General features: G+C 50.9%; 5 protein-coding genes across 5 annotated transcripts; 2 read left to right on the top strand and 3 right to left on the bottom strand.

Moving 5' to 3' along the window:
- Positions 1-916: 916 nt before the first annotated feature.
- Positions 917-4,018, bottom strand: AKAW2_11439A (putative DNA excision repair protein (Rad26L); the record flags this gene model as incomplete). The annotated part of the gene is made up of 2 exons (XM_041683923.1): positions 917-3,840; positions 3,904-4,018. 2 exons carry the CDS (start codon positions 4,016-4,018, stop codon positions 917-919), a joined length of 3,039 nt encoding a protein of 1,012 aa, XP_041538159.1.
- A 379-nt stretch (positions 4,019-4,397) lies between these two features.
- SKI6 (exosome non-catalytic core subunit SKI6) lies at positions 4,398-5,277 on the top strand (the record flags this gene model as incomplete). The annotated part of the gene is made up of 2 exons (XM_041683925.1): positions 4,398-4,696; positions 4,767-5,277. The coding sequence occupies 2 exons, from the start codon at positions 4,398-4,400 to the stop codon at positions 5,275-5,277; spliced, it is 810 nt and encodes a 269-aa protein (XP_041538160.1).
- A 553-nt stretch (positions 5,278-5,830) lies between these two features.
- CTR3 (high-affinity Cu transporter CTR3) lies at positions 5,831-6,643 on the top strand (the record flags this gene model as incomplete). The annotated part of the gene is made up of 3 exons (XM_041683926.1): positions 5,831-5,917; positions 5,985-6,015; positions 6,072-6,643. 3 exons carry the CDS (start codon positions 5,831-5,833, stop codon positions 6,641-6,643), a joined length of 690 nt encoding a protein of 229 aa, XP_041538161.1.
- Positions 6,644-7,928: 1,285 nt separating this feature from the next.
- Positions 7,929-8,954, bottom strand: cyp4 (peptidyl-prolyl cis-trans isomerase; the record flags this gene model as incomplete). Its single annotated transcript, XM_041683927.1, has 4 exons — positions 7,929-8,115; positions 8,173-8,279; positions 8,359-8,528; positions 8,759-8,954. 4 exons carry the CDS (start codon positions 8,952-8,954, stop codon positions 7,929-7,931), a joined length of 660 nt encoding a protein of 219 aa, XP_041538162.1.
- A 1,282-nt stretch (positions 8,955-10,236) lies between these two features.
- Positions 10,237-13,096, bottom strand: SPA2 (putative cell polarity protein; the record flags this gene model as incomplete). Its single annotated transcript, XM_041683928.1, has 3 exons — positions 10,237-10,635; positions 10,689-11,780; positions 11,840-13,096. The coding sequence occupies 3 exons, from the start codon at positions 13,094-13,096 to the stop codon at positions 10,237-10,239; spliced, it is 2,748 nt and encodes a 915-aa protein (XP_041538163.1).
- Between the last annotated feature and the right edge of the window lie 482 nt (positions 13,097-13,578).

Below are 13,578 nucleotides of genomic sequence, written 5' to 3' on the forward strand. Positions count from 1 at the left end.
AAAAAAGAACGGACAGGGGAAGGCCTCCAGACGGACCGGAGCACGGGTGATGGGCAAATACTTGCTTACTATATGTGGATATACATATCATCATCTGGGACACCAATGACGTGGGATGGGCATTGATACAGCTAGCGTTTAGGTGACTGATTTATTTAGCATTAATATAGACTATGGTTGTGGATAATGCATAATTTTGACTTTAGTAACTCTATCTCTATGCCCAATTGGCCAGCCTTTACTTGGGAGTCTCAGCGTCCAACCAGCCATCCTGTATGCAAACCAAACCCATTACACGCACCTTGGCTACCCCGCCTTGAAAAAGAAAAGGTAGAAATACACACACGAACCAGTAAAACAAACAAATAAATAGCCTTTCCCCCAAACGGGCAAACCTCTCCCACATATATGATATGATGCAACTACTACCAACCCGGAGTTTCACCTCCACCCAGTCAGAACTATCCATCATGAAGAAGCAAATGAGAAGGGGTAAAAAAAAAGAAACTCAAATTGAGACAACGGTGAAGGTGGAGGTTGATTATTACGTAGTAGTTATGTATGTATACGTGCATGTGATGCTTGTTTGTTTACTTCATTGTATTCTAGTCATGGTTATCTTTACATTGACTTTCTTCTTTCTTCTAGGGGTTAGAGTGAAGTATGTGTGGATGGATGGATGGATGGTATCATTATAAAGTATGGTGTAGGTGAGTGTAGGTGACTGTATGTATTACAATGTAGATAGATAGATGTATACTTGTAGTAGTACTTTAGATGGTATTAATCAGTCAATTTGGGTATATAGGCAGTAGAACTAAGACAAACAAATCCAGAACCCCGTGTCTCTAGTGACCTTGTTAACCAATACTCCAAAAATGATATCTGGTAATATAAATTAAATCAACTGAAGGGTTTAAGATGATTGGGAAAGTTTCTCCCGTCGCTCAGTATACCAACGTTCCAAGCATGCGCGTCTCTGCGCCTGCGTCATGCCCTCCACGACAAGGGCGAACTCGGTTGCGTTTGGGAAGCCGTATCGTCTCGCCATGCTGCAGAATTGGCGTTTCATGACACGCTTTGGCGGGTGGAAATTGTATTTGATTGGCTGATTGGTTGTAGATGATGATGCCTTATGTGACTGAGACTGCGACTGCGATCCTGCAAATACTTGCATGTCTAGGTTCTTGGTATTCTCGTCGGCTAGTTCGGCGCGACGGCTGAGTCGTTCCTCGACTTTGGATGACCCGATGACTTCGTTGTTGAGGTGGGTGTATTCGACCCCTGCGCCGGCGAGGATGGCTTGGATGGGGTCATGTTTGGTATTGATGGGAGTTTTGGAGTTGGTGGATCCTTCGTCGTCGTCCTCGCCGCGAATCATGGCTGCTAGCTGGCTCATGACTTCGTTGGTGTCGTCGGATTTGCCGGTGAAGGTTGTGTCGGAGACGTTGGGGTCGAACTCCACGTCGATATCCATAACCTGGACGCCGGCTTTGCTTTCAGCGACGTTGGTTTTGTTGACGATGTCGCGGAGAAGGATGTTTTGGTTCTTGTATTCGAATAGATTGTCGAGACCGAAGAGCTCACCCTTTTGGTCTTTCTTCTCTTGGACACCCTTGAAGTAGCGTCTTTCTGAGCTCGCGTTGTAGCCGATGTTGGCTTGCTGTTGTTTGTAGATCTGCCGGGCATAGACGATCTCTTCGATGGTGCCGGCGCTGATGAGCCGGAAGACTTCGACATCGCGAGATTGGCCGATACGGTAGGCACGATCTTGCGCCTGAAGGTCGTGTGAGGGATTCCAGTTGGGATCGACAATGACAACTTTGTTGGCGGAAGTTATGTTGAGTCCGACACCGCCAGAGCGGGTGGAGATGAGAAAGACGAACTGGCGTGGGTTGGAGTTGAAGTCGTCAACAACTTTAGTGCGCTCTTCATAGCTCATAGACCCGTCGAGGTAGCTGACGTTGTAGCTGGTGTAGTGAAAGAGCATCTGGAGCATTTTGAGGAGGCGCACACTATGGCTGAAGACAAGCACTTTGTCGCCATTGGCGTGCCACCACTTCAGCAGTCGGCGAAGGACCTTCCATTTACCGCAAAACTCAGGGTTTGCGTAGTTGACAATCGAGTCCCGAGAACGGTAAAGCTTTTCCCATTGCTCGGGCACAGCCAGTTCCAGCATCTCTTTGTCCTTTTCTTGTTTCTCGTTAGAGTCGACTCCCTGCGGGATGAGGATTGCTAGGTGGTTGCTGAGTTTCTGCAGCACTGCTATCGCAGGAAAGACATAGCTTCGCCAGGTGAGCCCGGATGGTAGAAACTGACGACAGCACCAGCCGGCTTTCTGCCGAGAACCACAGTCACAAGGGTCGCTGGAGTGTTTGATATAGCTGACCATGTCGCTTCCCAGAATGTTCACGTAAGCGTCAGCCTGAGTATCAGTGAGCGGACAGAAGACGACACGGTCAACCTTCTTGGGGAGCTGGTCTGCAATTAGTGTCTTCATCCGGCGGAGGAAGAACTGCGGCAGGAGGTTTTCCACCAATTTTTTCGCCGTCTTTCGCGCTCTACGCAGCTGATGGACGGTGGCGTCGTGTGACTGACCGATTTTCAAAGGTTCAGAAATGGTCTTCTTCCAGACAGTTACCGGGCCGAGCATCCCTGGATTCGTCCAGTTCAGGAGGGTCCAAAGCTCCTCGTATTTGTTCTGAATGGCAGTTCCAGTCAAGCCAATTCGGCAAAGAGCGTTGATCATGTTCATGGCTTTAGTCGTTTCCGACTTGCGCTCCTTGATGACATGACATTCATCCGCTATCACACAATCCCAGTCGACCATATTGATAGCATCCTTGTTGTGGAGATAGGTACTATAGGTGGTGATCAAGATTTCCAGTCTTCCGGACCGCGCAGCTTGGAGCGCAAGCTCCTTGTTCTCTCCATGGTAGGTGTCGAAATGCCACCAGCCCCAACGCGAAAGCTCGGCCATCCAGTTCTTGAGAAGAGTCCCGGGGCAGACAATCAACGTTCGGGGATACCACTGATCGTGGCCGCTTCTCCGCATCTTTCTCATTCGCTTGGCGTCTCTTTCATCGCCTGTTTTTCCATACGCCGCTGTGAGGAAAGCAATAACCTGCACCGTCTTTCCCAGACCCATGTCATCTCCAAGAATTCCGCCCTTCTGGTAAACAAACAGTTCATGGAGGAAAGCAGCTCCATCGACCTGATACTGGCGCAACCACTGTGCGATCGGGGCTGGTATGAGTCCCAACGAATAAGGAAGAGTGATGTCCTTGTACTGATTGCATGGCCTCATATTCTCGAAATTAGGCTTTTCCGCCAAAGATTCCAACCTCTCATCGTCGGAGAATTCAACGTCGTCATAGCCTGGCGGCAACTTCAGTCCGGATTGCTTCAAATACTCTGTCCTCCGATCAAACTGCGAGCGTCGTTTCTGGAGATAATCCGGTAAAGTATATTCCATCAGTTCATCCTCCGATGACACTTCCTCTCCGTAGACTCGTAGTGGCCGTCTCGGTCGGGCTTTCCCCTCGGAAGTTGGAAGTCGGCCGACGATGGAGTTTGAGCTTGCGACTCTCGTCACCTTAGCAGCTCTATTCTTCAGGTTTGCGGTGCTCCGTTTCCGTTTCGTGGCCTTTCGATTCTTGAACTCCTTGTAAGCGGCCTCGCCCTCATTGAAGGAGTCATCTCCGGTGTCGGTGTCGACCACCTCCACCACTGCGTGGCTCTTCTTGTCGAGTGGCGAAGAGGATTGCTTGACCGTAGTCGGAATAGTGTCTGTTGACCGGCGTGGAGTCGTCACTTCAGACTTTGGGGCATGGTCCCTACCTATGATCATCGAGCAGTCAGATATGTCTTGTTACTAGGTATAGATAAGGTGCGGGGACAGACCAGCGACTGAAAGCGAAGTAGGCTGTAAGACCAACGGGCGTGTCCCGTCGAGATCATCGTCATCTGATCCGACCGTAGTCGCGTCAGTATCCTCGACCTCCACGTGTGAGCCCATGTCCGCCTGAGCTCTGGCAGAAGCTATCTAGACCCGACCGTTGAGGGGAAGGCTGAAGCAAGTGTAAGAGAGATGGAGATGCGGAGACACGATGGAGTCAAAACGGGCTTCCCGATTGGGCAAGCAGCTGACTGAAGAATTCCGCGCCGAAAAGTCAAACTCCGCAACCAATTCCCCTCTTCTCCGCCCATTGCTCGCCCTCGACTTGAAACTGAGCGTGCATACTACGTCGCTTTGTACCTGCGCTCGAACTGAATTCTCCGATCCGGCTTTCTTATTCCTTTGACAAAGTTTGACAGCGCATGGTGCGGGGAAACCACGCCAAAACTTCCTCCCATCTTGATTTCGGCATACCGATTGAAGCACCTCCCAGTTCACAATGCCTCTCGACACATCCACAACATATCCCCTCACCAAGCTTCGCCTTGATGGCCGTCGCTGGAATGAGCTTCGACTGCTCCAGGCCCAGATCTCCACGAACCCCGCCAGTTCGGGCTCATCCTACTTGGCCATGGGCAACACCGCGATCCTGTGCTCCGTCCACGGTCCCGCAGAGGGGCGTCGCGGTGATGCCACGGGTGGTGCTGCTGGATCAGCAGGTGCGGTAGTAGAGGTGGATGTCAATGTTGCAGGATTTGCTGGAGTGGACCGCAAGCGCAGAGCCGGCGGAAGTGACAAGTACGTTGCTCACTATTGTCATGTCTGTTGTGTCTGCCATGACTGGTACTGACCGAATTCTTGAAAACAGACAATCTTCGCGCGTCGCAACGATACTACGCTCTGCTTTCCAGTCGCATCTTCATACCCACCTCTACCCTCACAGTACGATTAGCATCCACGTCTCGGTTTTGTCGTCAGACGGTTCGCTCCTCGCCGCGGCGGTCAATGCCTGTACGCTGGCGCTTGTGGATGCCGGTATTCCCATGCCAGGACTCCTCTGTGGGTGCACGTCGGGAATGAGCGGCAGTGCATCTACGCCGCGGGATCCGAATAATGACACATTGGATCCGCTGCTGGACTTGTCTCTGCCGGAGGAGCAGGAGCTTCCGTTCCTTACGGTGGGAACGACAACGGCTGTACCGGTGGGAGAGGCGGCTATGATTAACGAGGATGAGGACGAGATGAAGGTAGCAATGCTGACGATGGACTCCAAGGTGCATTGCACATATGTTGAGACAATGCTGGCGGTGGGAATTGACGGATGCAAGCAGATCCGGGAGATTTTGGAAGGGGTGATCAAGAAGTCGGCACGCCGGTGATGACTTGGTTTTGAATTCTGTTTCTTTATATCTGCTATCTGGGATCTTCTACAGGGCAGCGCGATAGGGCGAGTTCTGTTTATACCCAGTTGATTGCCATGAGGTGTTGGGCGCGGCGGGATGGATCGTTTCAATGTTGACATTTGAATATTCCAGCGAATACAGCCAAGTTGCTAATCATGATGCTCCTGTAGATTCTGCTGTAAAATGTCCGATTCACTGCATCTTCTGGGCCCACTGGTCAGGAGCTATCTGCATAATGTGCTCAACATCTAGTGACTGTCTTTAGGGACTCTTTCTACTGATGAGCGCGTTATTACTGATTCATACTGAACTACATGAGGGAAATTGACATTTGTACAAGAACACGTTCCTGACATACACGTATCCAAAGTCAGAAAACTAGTCCCTAAACCTCTTGCTATCTCTTCCTCACTGCTGGTTCTTCTTTTCTCCAGAATACTCTTGATCTGTCTCTACAGTCCTTACCAACCACCCTTCCCATCCTTCCGTTCATTCACCTTTTCATCAACCCTCAAAGACCATAGACAACATGGACATGACCACAGAAACCACCACATCAGCCATCACGAGCGCCAGTACCACTGCCACCATGGCCTCTACCAACTGCAAGATCTCAGTACACCCCCTCCCCTCCTCACCACCTCCATCCCAAACCTGTCTACCTCCCTGCTAACCATACCCAGATGCTCTGGAACTGGAACACCGTGGACGCTTGTAAGTCAACCAACACTGAACCACCCACCCAGAACCACTAACCCCCAAGCAAAAAGGCTTCATCTCCTCATCCTGGCACATCACCTCCCCAAGCATGTTCGCGGGCTCCTGCATCGGAGTTATCCTCCTCGTCATATGTCTAGAACTTCTCCGTCGGGTTGCCAGCGAATACGACGCGTTCATCATCAACCGCGCCAGACTTAAAGCTGATACTGATACTGGGAGCGATCAACCCAACATCGCAGTTCCTAATGACCGCTCCACAGATAGACCCGCCAAAAGACCCATCCCATGGACGCAGTCAGGCTCACTTTCAGCCCTACCTCCTGTTCCGGAGTTAGTAGAGGAGGGTGAAGAAGAAGAAGAAGATAATGAACCAATGCCTAACGCGCCAGAAACTACATCACATCCTAATATACACCCCGATAACCAGTCAAAATTCACATTCAGACCCAGCAAGATCGAGCAACTCATCCGAGCCACCCTGCATGTATTGCAATTTGCTGTGGCGTATTTTGTGATGCTGCTGGGGATGTACTACAACGGGTATATTATTCTTTGTATCTTTGTTGGGGCGTTTGTGGGGTTTTTGCTCTTTTCGTGGGGGAGTCTTGGTACTAGGCAGTGAGTGATTGCCTTATTACTGGTTTATGTTGTGCTGTCTGCTGGTATTGGTAGCTGACGATGAGTACTATGTATGTTCAGGATCAGGAACGACGCCACATCCGTGACTAGATGCTGCGGCTAGGTGAGGTGGGTGGGTGTTGGAGCTTAGTTTGACATGATGTTTTCTAGTTTGATTGAGATCTTGTGGTGAGGATCTTGGAGAGGAGTGTGGTTTTTAGCATGCCTTGGGAGAGTGGATGGTAGGGTTAGGGAATGATGTACGTGTTAGGTATGTTGGAGTCTTGAACTACTACTTCTCGGGAGTGAGTACCGGTGGTAGATTTAATACATGTACTATGCATAAGACATTATGTTAATAAGAGTCTGGATAGAATATGCCTTGATATCATCTATGTCACAATCTAAATATGGGGGAATTTGTTTCTCACTAAATGAATAACAACTACGCCATACTCCCTCTCCGATCACATCATACTTTAGCTTACTAGCTCAGCCCAGCTGAGTCCCCCCAGCCTTGGCCAGCGGCCAGCCCTCAAACCCCTCACTCCTACTAACCAACTTCCAAGGTACACTTACGTATACATACATAAGTAATCATCATCTAACTACAATATCAAGTATGCAGACAAAATAGAATAAATACTTTATGGCTGAAAAAACGAGGGAATAGAATAAATGAATGAACAAAACACAGCTCTGCTCACAACTGCCCTATGGTAAAGATAGTAGTAGTCTCATTAAAGCCACCTGCATGCAACACAGCAGCAGTAGCAGTAGCAGCAGCAAGCAAGGAATAGGAATGCGAATGCGAGCCGGCCGTATTCGGAACCGGGAAACCAATCCGAGGTTCGAATTGCCCCTTGCCAGCTGCTTTGCCCCCCTCCCCTCCCCACCGGAGAAAAAGAGGGTTTGAGAGTGTGTGTTGGAGCGGGGTTGAATTGTTAGTAGGACGGGTTTAGTGCTAGTCTAGGTTGCCACGTTCGGTGGAATCTTTGGCTGATTTTAGAGGTAGGTTATGTAGGGATTTCGTCACTGTGTGGTTATTTACGAGGTTCGATCTTACTTGGATCTTTCTCTATCAATACTCTGAGTGTAGAAAACTGGTTATGGTTACTGCAATACGATGGTACAAGCTTGAAAGGAAACTTATTGACAATTGGTATGGACACTCTAGATTACACCGGGTAGGGAGAAAGAGAATTGTCCACCATTAATCCTCACAACTGGTCTACACCAGCTCGTGGGATGATATCCCAATTTTGTCATCTGTTATCCTTGAAAACCACTTACAACTCACCGCAGTTGACGATGGTGGGCTTAACGTTGGAGCGGATGGAGCCGGAGGAGGAACCGAGAGCCTCGATCTCCTTCACGACCTGCATGGACGCGTCATCGGCAACCTCACCGAAGACGACGTGCTTGCCATCGAGCCAAGAGGTGACAACGGTGGTGATGAAGAACTGGGAGCCGTTGCTGCAGATGCCGTTAGCTGTCTGAAACGTAACTTTTACGAGTGACGGTAGAACTTACGTGTTGGGACCAGCGTTGGCCATGGAGAGAAGACCGGGCTTGTTGTGCTTGTAGATGAAGTTCTCATCGGCGAACTTCTCACCGTAGATGGAGCGACCACCGGTACCCTGGATGATGATATCAGTCAAATCGTTCTCTCCCACACAGCCACCCACGGAGGCGGATCAAAATAGCAGAATTACTCACGTTGTGGCGGGTGAAGTCACCACCCTGGAGCATGAACTGGGGGATGACACGGTGGAAGGTAGAGCCCTTGTAACCCTCACCCTGGGGCTTGGAGCAGAGCTCACGGAAGTTGCGGGCGGTCTTGGGGACGTCCTTCTCGAAGAGGTTGAAGACGATACGGCCCGTCTTGGCTAGAGAGCAGGAAAAGAGACCAAAGTCAGCCAAATGAACCAGCAAGCATTGAGAGAATGCATTTCAGTCCAAGGATATGAGAAGAAGATCGCGATTGTGGGAGAGTTCCTTCTATAGAAGACATCCCAGCACTCCCATTTTCTTCACAAGGAGGGGTAAAATCATCCATGCAGGAAAAAGGGTGACGACAGCAACGAAGGACGATGAGGAATAGAAGAGGACAACTTACTGGCACTGGAGCCCACGGGGGCGTACTGAACTTCAAAGAAGGCTTGAGTGTTTCCAGACATGGCTGCGGATGATTGATGGAAAGGACGAAGAGAGAGGAAGGAAGATTGCTTGCAATTGGGGATGGAGAAGAGGGGACGAGAAGCGAAGGGCGAGCAAGGTGGGGTTATTGTTGACCTCAGGCTTCGGGAGAACATTGTTGCTGGAGGGGCACTGGCTGGCTAACCGCTTCTGTCCTGTGCGTCAGCCCATGCGCGCCAATCATGCAACTTGCCAGGCCATCCGCCGTGGGCCTCAGGCCGCTCCGTGGAAGAACATGGAAGTGCTCCGACCGTCCAGTAGTGAAGTGAGTAGCTACCAGCTACTCTTAGTAGTAACTTAAGTAGCTTGCTCACTCCAAAGCAACCGGACCAGGGGGGGAATAACTGCCATTGGTCCCCTTATACCATTGGGGACGGCCAATGCAATCGGGATGCATCACTTACAGTACTATCTAAAGAAAAGAATTGAGGTAGAAAAAGAATAATATCTCGTCTCACGAATTGCTGTAGCTGGTTGCTTGCTGCTTTGCTGGCGTGGAGAGCAAAAAGAACTGGAGAAAGCGCGTCGGACAGCGGAGGAAAATATTCCTGCTACTGCCCCAACCGGGGATAGCTCGTGATTAGCTAAGACCCGGTTCGGTCGGAAGCTTTCCAGAACTAGAAATGGTTCTTACCTCTACAACAGCACCAAGACAGCTGATCGTACACGTGATTGACCACTCAACACCTGTTTACTATGTAGTAAGGCAAATCTTATAGTTTCTCTAATATCTACCAGGGAAGCTGTCAACATTTACTACTCCATTCATCGCGGAAAGCAATGGCCGCAGCCAATCGAATATAACCACCAAAGTCTATCTATCGAGTCATCTAAACAGACTCCAGGAAAACAATAACCACGGCACACAAGAGAAAGAAGACCCCCGTATGGTCAATTCAAAAGTCAGGATAGAAGAAGCAATTCCGGGGGAGGTTGAACGTGTAAAGAAAATACCGCAGTATAAATTCTGGAAGAAACACGAAATCAGTCCAGTCCTACAAGGACCGTCAATGCAGAAAGGAAGAAAAGAAGCGCTAATCAAAGAAGAATATCAACCGCAAATCCAAATAAAGAATCAACAGAAATAAAGAAAGGGGAAAGCTGAATAAAAGTACATCGCTCCTGAAGTCAGGGTGCGTCTGGAAGAAAACAAGAATCTGTCGTAAAGCTCCACCAGTTACAACACGTCGTTCCACATGGTTGCTCGTTGTCATGCGTGATAACTGCAAAAGTAAGGAAAGCGAGATTGCAAGGTCCAGCAGTTCGGTTGGTATCATGGTGCCAAATCAGCATGCTAGAAAGAGATAGAAGTAAAAAGAGAATAACGCCACTGCGATTCTCGGGCTGAACAAGCCTAGAAAGAAACAATATCATGATGTTGACCTTCAGGCGAATGGACTATCGAAAGTCATCTTCCTCCTCAAGGCTCGCGGGGTCCAGCTGATGAGCAAGCTCCTTGGTAACCCGGGGAATCTCAAACGCGATAGGTGGAAGCTTGTTAGTTACTTCTCGAAGCCCCTCGGGGCTGCTAGAAGCCTCGCCCTCGGCCGCAGCGCCTACAAGGCGGTGCTTGTGGTATTCCAGCATCTCGAGGACAGGATCAATGCGTTGCCGAAGAGCCGGGCTAGCCTCTGGTCTCTTGACAAAGTGCTGAACCGAAGAGGTAACATTCGTCACCGCAGAAGAAATGGCAGAGACATGGGTGCTGATCGTGGTCAAATCGCGATCGGCTCGGATGCTGTCGATGAGGGCTTGGATTGACTGAACCAGGCCATTCGTCTGATCCTCGACGTAAAGCTGTCGCCTCAGTTAGCACACATTACCAGTATACTAAAAATCTTATAACATACCTTCATCTCCTGAAGTTCGTGGTTCTCGGCCTGCGAGCTGTAGTCTTGCACTGCCACCGAAATTCCGTGGGGAGCGTCAGGCGGGGGGCTCATGGCACTGTAGACGGAATCATTGCGACTGTGTCGGCTTTGACTAGGAGCCACGCTGAAATAGTCTGGAGACTTCATCTGACTAAACTGAACCTCATCGTCGTCTTCATGGGACTCATCAGGAGTGGATCGGATCTTGACGAGGCGAATGAGTTCAATCACAGCAGCCGACAGATGAGAAGCCGCAGCATCCAGAAGGGAGACAGGTGAGAGCCCGTTGGACTTCACGAAATTCTTGGCTGCCGTGATCAGATTGTTCGCGGTGGTAGAAAGCTTGCCTATAGCCTTCGAACGCAGTGCCGATGACCCATCGCTAGGGTCTTGACTTTCTTGCACGTCCTGCAGCATATGCCGTACCGCCATAACCACAGCATTGATCTGACGTGTCACGACATGGTAATCTTCGTGGCGTGCAGTGTGTAGAAGCTCGTCAATAGATATCTGAAACTTCGCGACATGAACATCCTTGACCAAGCCATTTTCATGGAAGATATCACGATCCCTGGTCAGAGTTGCGGCATCGGAACGGATTTCTGTCCCGATAGATGATGTGCGAAGGTGCCCTGCCTGCGCCTTTGCCTTCTCATAGCGGGTCTTCCACTGCTTGACTTGTTCCTCCAATCTGTGAACCTCGGTGGTAAGTTGCTCTTCGTGCTCCCACCGAGACTGGCTTTGCTCGGACAACTCCCTCATTTCCCTCAGGAAGCCAGCTGCCTCCCGTCTGACCTCTTCTGTCACTGACCGTTGCTCTTGCAACTCAGTCTGCAGGCTTTGATGCTTGATCTCAAGATCAGCAAAGCGGGCCTGCAGCTCTGGATCTCCAGTGCTTTGCCGGGATGCTTCTTCCAACTGGTTCCGCAGGTCGTTCTCTATGGCTGCATGCTCGGCCCGAACCTTGTCCAGTTCCAACTGCAGGTTGCTGTTCAGATCCTCGGCCTGGGAGATTTTGCTCTCCAGATCCGACTTCAGATCCTCCCATTCTTGCCGTTCGCTACTAGTGACCTGTGAATCCGGTTAGCAACCGCAATCAATGGGAGTCGAGTAAAAATCGTCTGCCCTACATCTGACGTGGTTTGACTTTCTCGGTATTTGATGAGCTCCTCATCCTTGGACTTGACCAAGTCCTCCAAGGTCTCAACCTTGCTCTGATCTTCCTGGTACTTGGATATCTCCTCATCCTTGGATTTCAATAGGTCCTCGAGCTTGTTCACCTTATCCTGCAAAGCAGAAACCTGCGATTGAGTTTCCGCCAACGCCTTTCTGTCGGCGTCTGCTAGAGTAGCCCCTGTCCCCCGCCGACTTTGCAGAACCGCATCTAGAGCAAATGCATCGCTCCGCGCATCATAATCGTCCTCCGTACCTACTCCATCATCGTCGTCCTCGACCATAGTACTCTTATTCGGAACAATAGTGTTACTTTGGAACGATTTGGCCATTGGCCCATCACCATTCATGCCTGGCGGCGGCCCACCAAGTGACCCTTGGCGTGGGGGATACATCGGACTTGCTGGAGGAGGTCCACCAGGGGAATAGCCCATTCGAGACGGGGGCCCACGAGACTGCGAACGCGGCCCTCCCGGCGTCGGAGGGTATCCGTTCGGTGGATAGCCATTGGATGGCCGTCCGCGGTAGCTGGGAGCCGGACTCAACCGACGAGATTCCCTAGAAGGAAATTGAGGAAACCGTCGCTCTAACTCGGTATAGACATCCGTCGCGAGATCTCGGAAACGCTGGTGCTGAAGCGAAGCAAGCTTTTGGCGCGCCTGGTTGCGCTTTTCATGGAAATCCTTGCGCGGTGGCAGGAACGGGGGAATATCAGGGCGAGGGGGTCGGTTCGGAGCCGGCATGGCCGCTTGTCGCCGGAGCAGTTCATCATAAACGTCGGTACTTAATTCGTGAAATTGCGTGGCGGAGAGTCGTAGCAGCTTGTCGCGGGCTTTGCTTGACTTGTTGGCTCGATCATCACGATGGGACGCATGAAGGAACCTCCTGAGGGCAACGTAGTGTTGGCCTAGGACCTCCTCCATCCGCTTGTGTCGCTTGCTGCGTTGATCCGACAAAGTGCCATCGCTCGATCGCGCTGCCACCGAGCTCGGGGGAGAGGGATTCCCGGCATCGCTGACCGGGCCCGATGAACCGTTCGGAAGTCCTGCGCCATTTGAACCGCTGGGTACACCGGAGGTAGGGGGGGTGGCGAGGGCGCTGCGAGTCGAGAAGGTCGGGGAGAAAGGCGGATCCGATTTCTGATACTGATTGATGCCGGACCAGTCACTCCCGTCCACGGAGACAGGCGACATAGTCCCGGAGGGAGCGTTCATAGGGGGGGTGTTGCTGTCGGTAGGCCCGTGGGCTCCGTGCTAGCTAAGAGGTAGGGGAGATCTGGGTCGGTCCAAAGCCAATATGCCTATCACTATGCATCCGAGGTAGGGTGAGGTTGCGACTCCAAGGCCATTGATGAAGACTGAGTATAGGTATCTGAGAATCGGAGGATTTCGCTCGTGGCGGATGATAAGGAATGGACGGCCGCTGCAACTGGAGGGGGGGCTAATGCTTCCTCCGAAGAGAATGAAAACAAAGGAAGGAGGAATCCGATGCGGAATGTAGAATAGAACGTGCCGGAGGCACCGGTGTCAACAGAAGTCGGCACGGGGATACGACCGGTCACCAACAGGCATACCAAATTAATAAATTAAATTGTAGCGACCACAAAAAAAAGACCTAAAGCGGCGGCCTTTGGGGAAGGGGAAAGGAAAATAGATCAGTAGGGATTGGACCCAGGCAGAAACAAGCAGCGGGAGAA

Source organism: Aspergillus luchuensis, chromosome 1 (assembly GCF_016861625.1).
Source record: "Aspergillus luchuensis IFO 4308 DNA, chromosome 1, nearly complete sequence".
Classification (NCBI taxonomy): domain Eukaryota; kingdom Fungi; phylum Ascomycota; class Eurotiomycetes; order Eurotiales; family Aspergillaceae; genus Aspergillus; species Aspergillus luchuensis.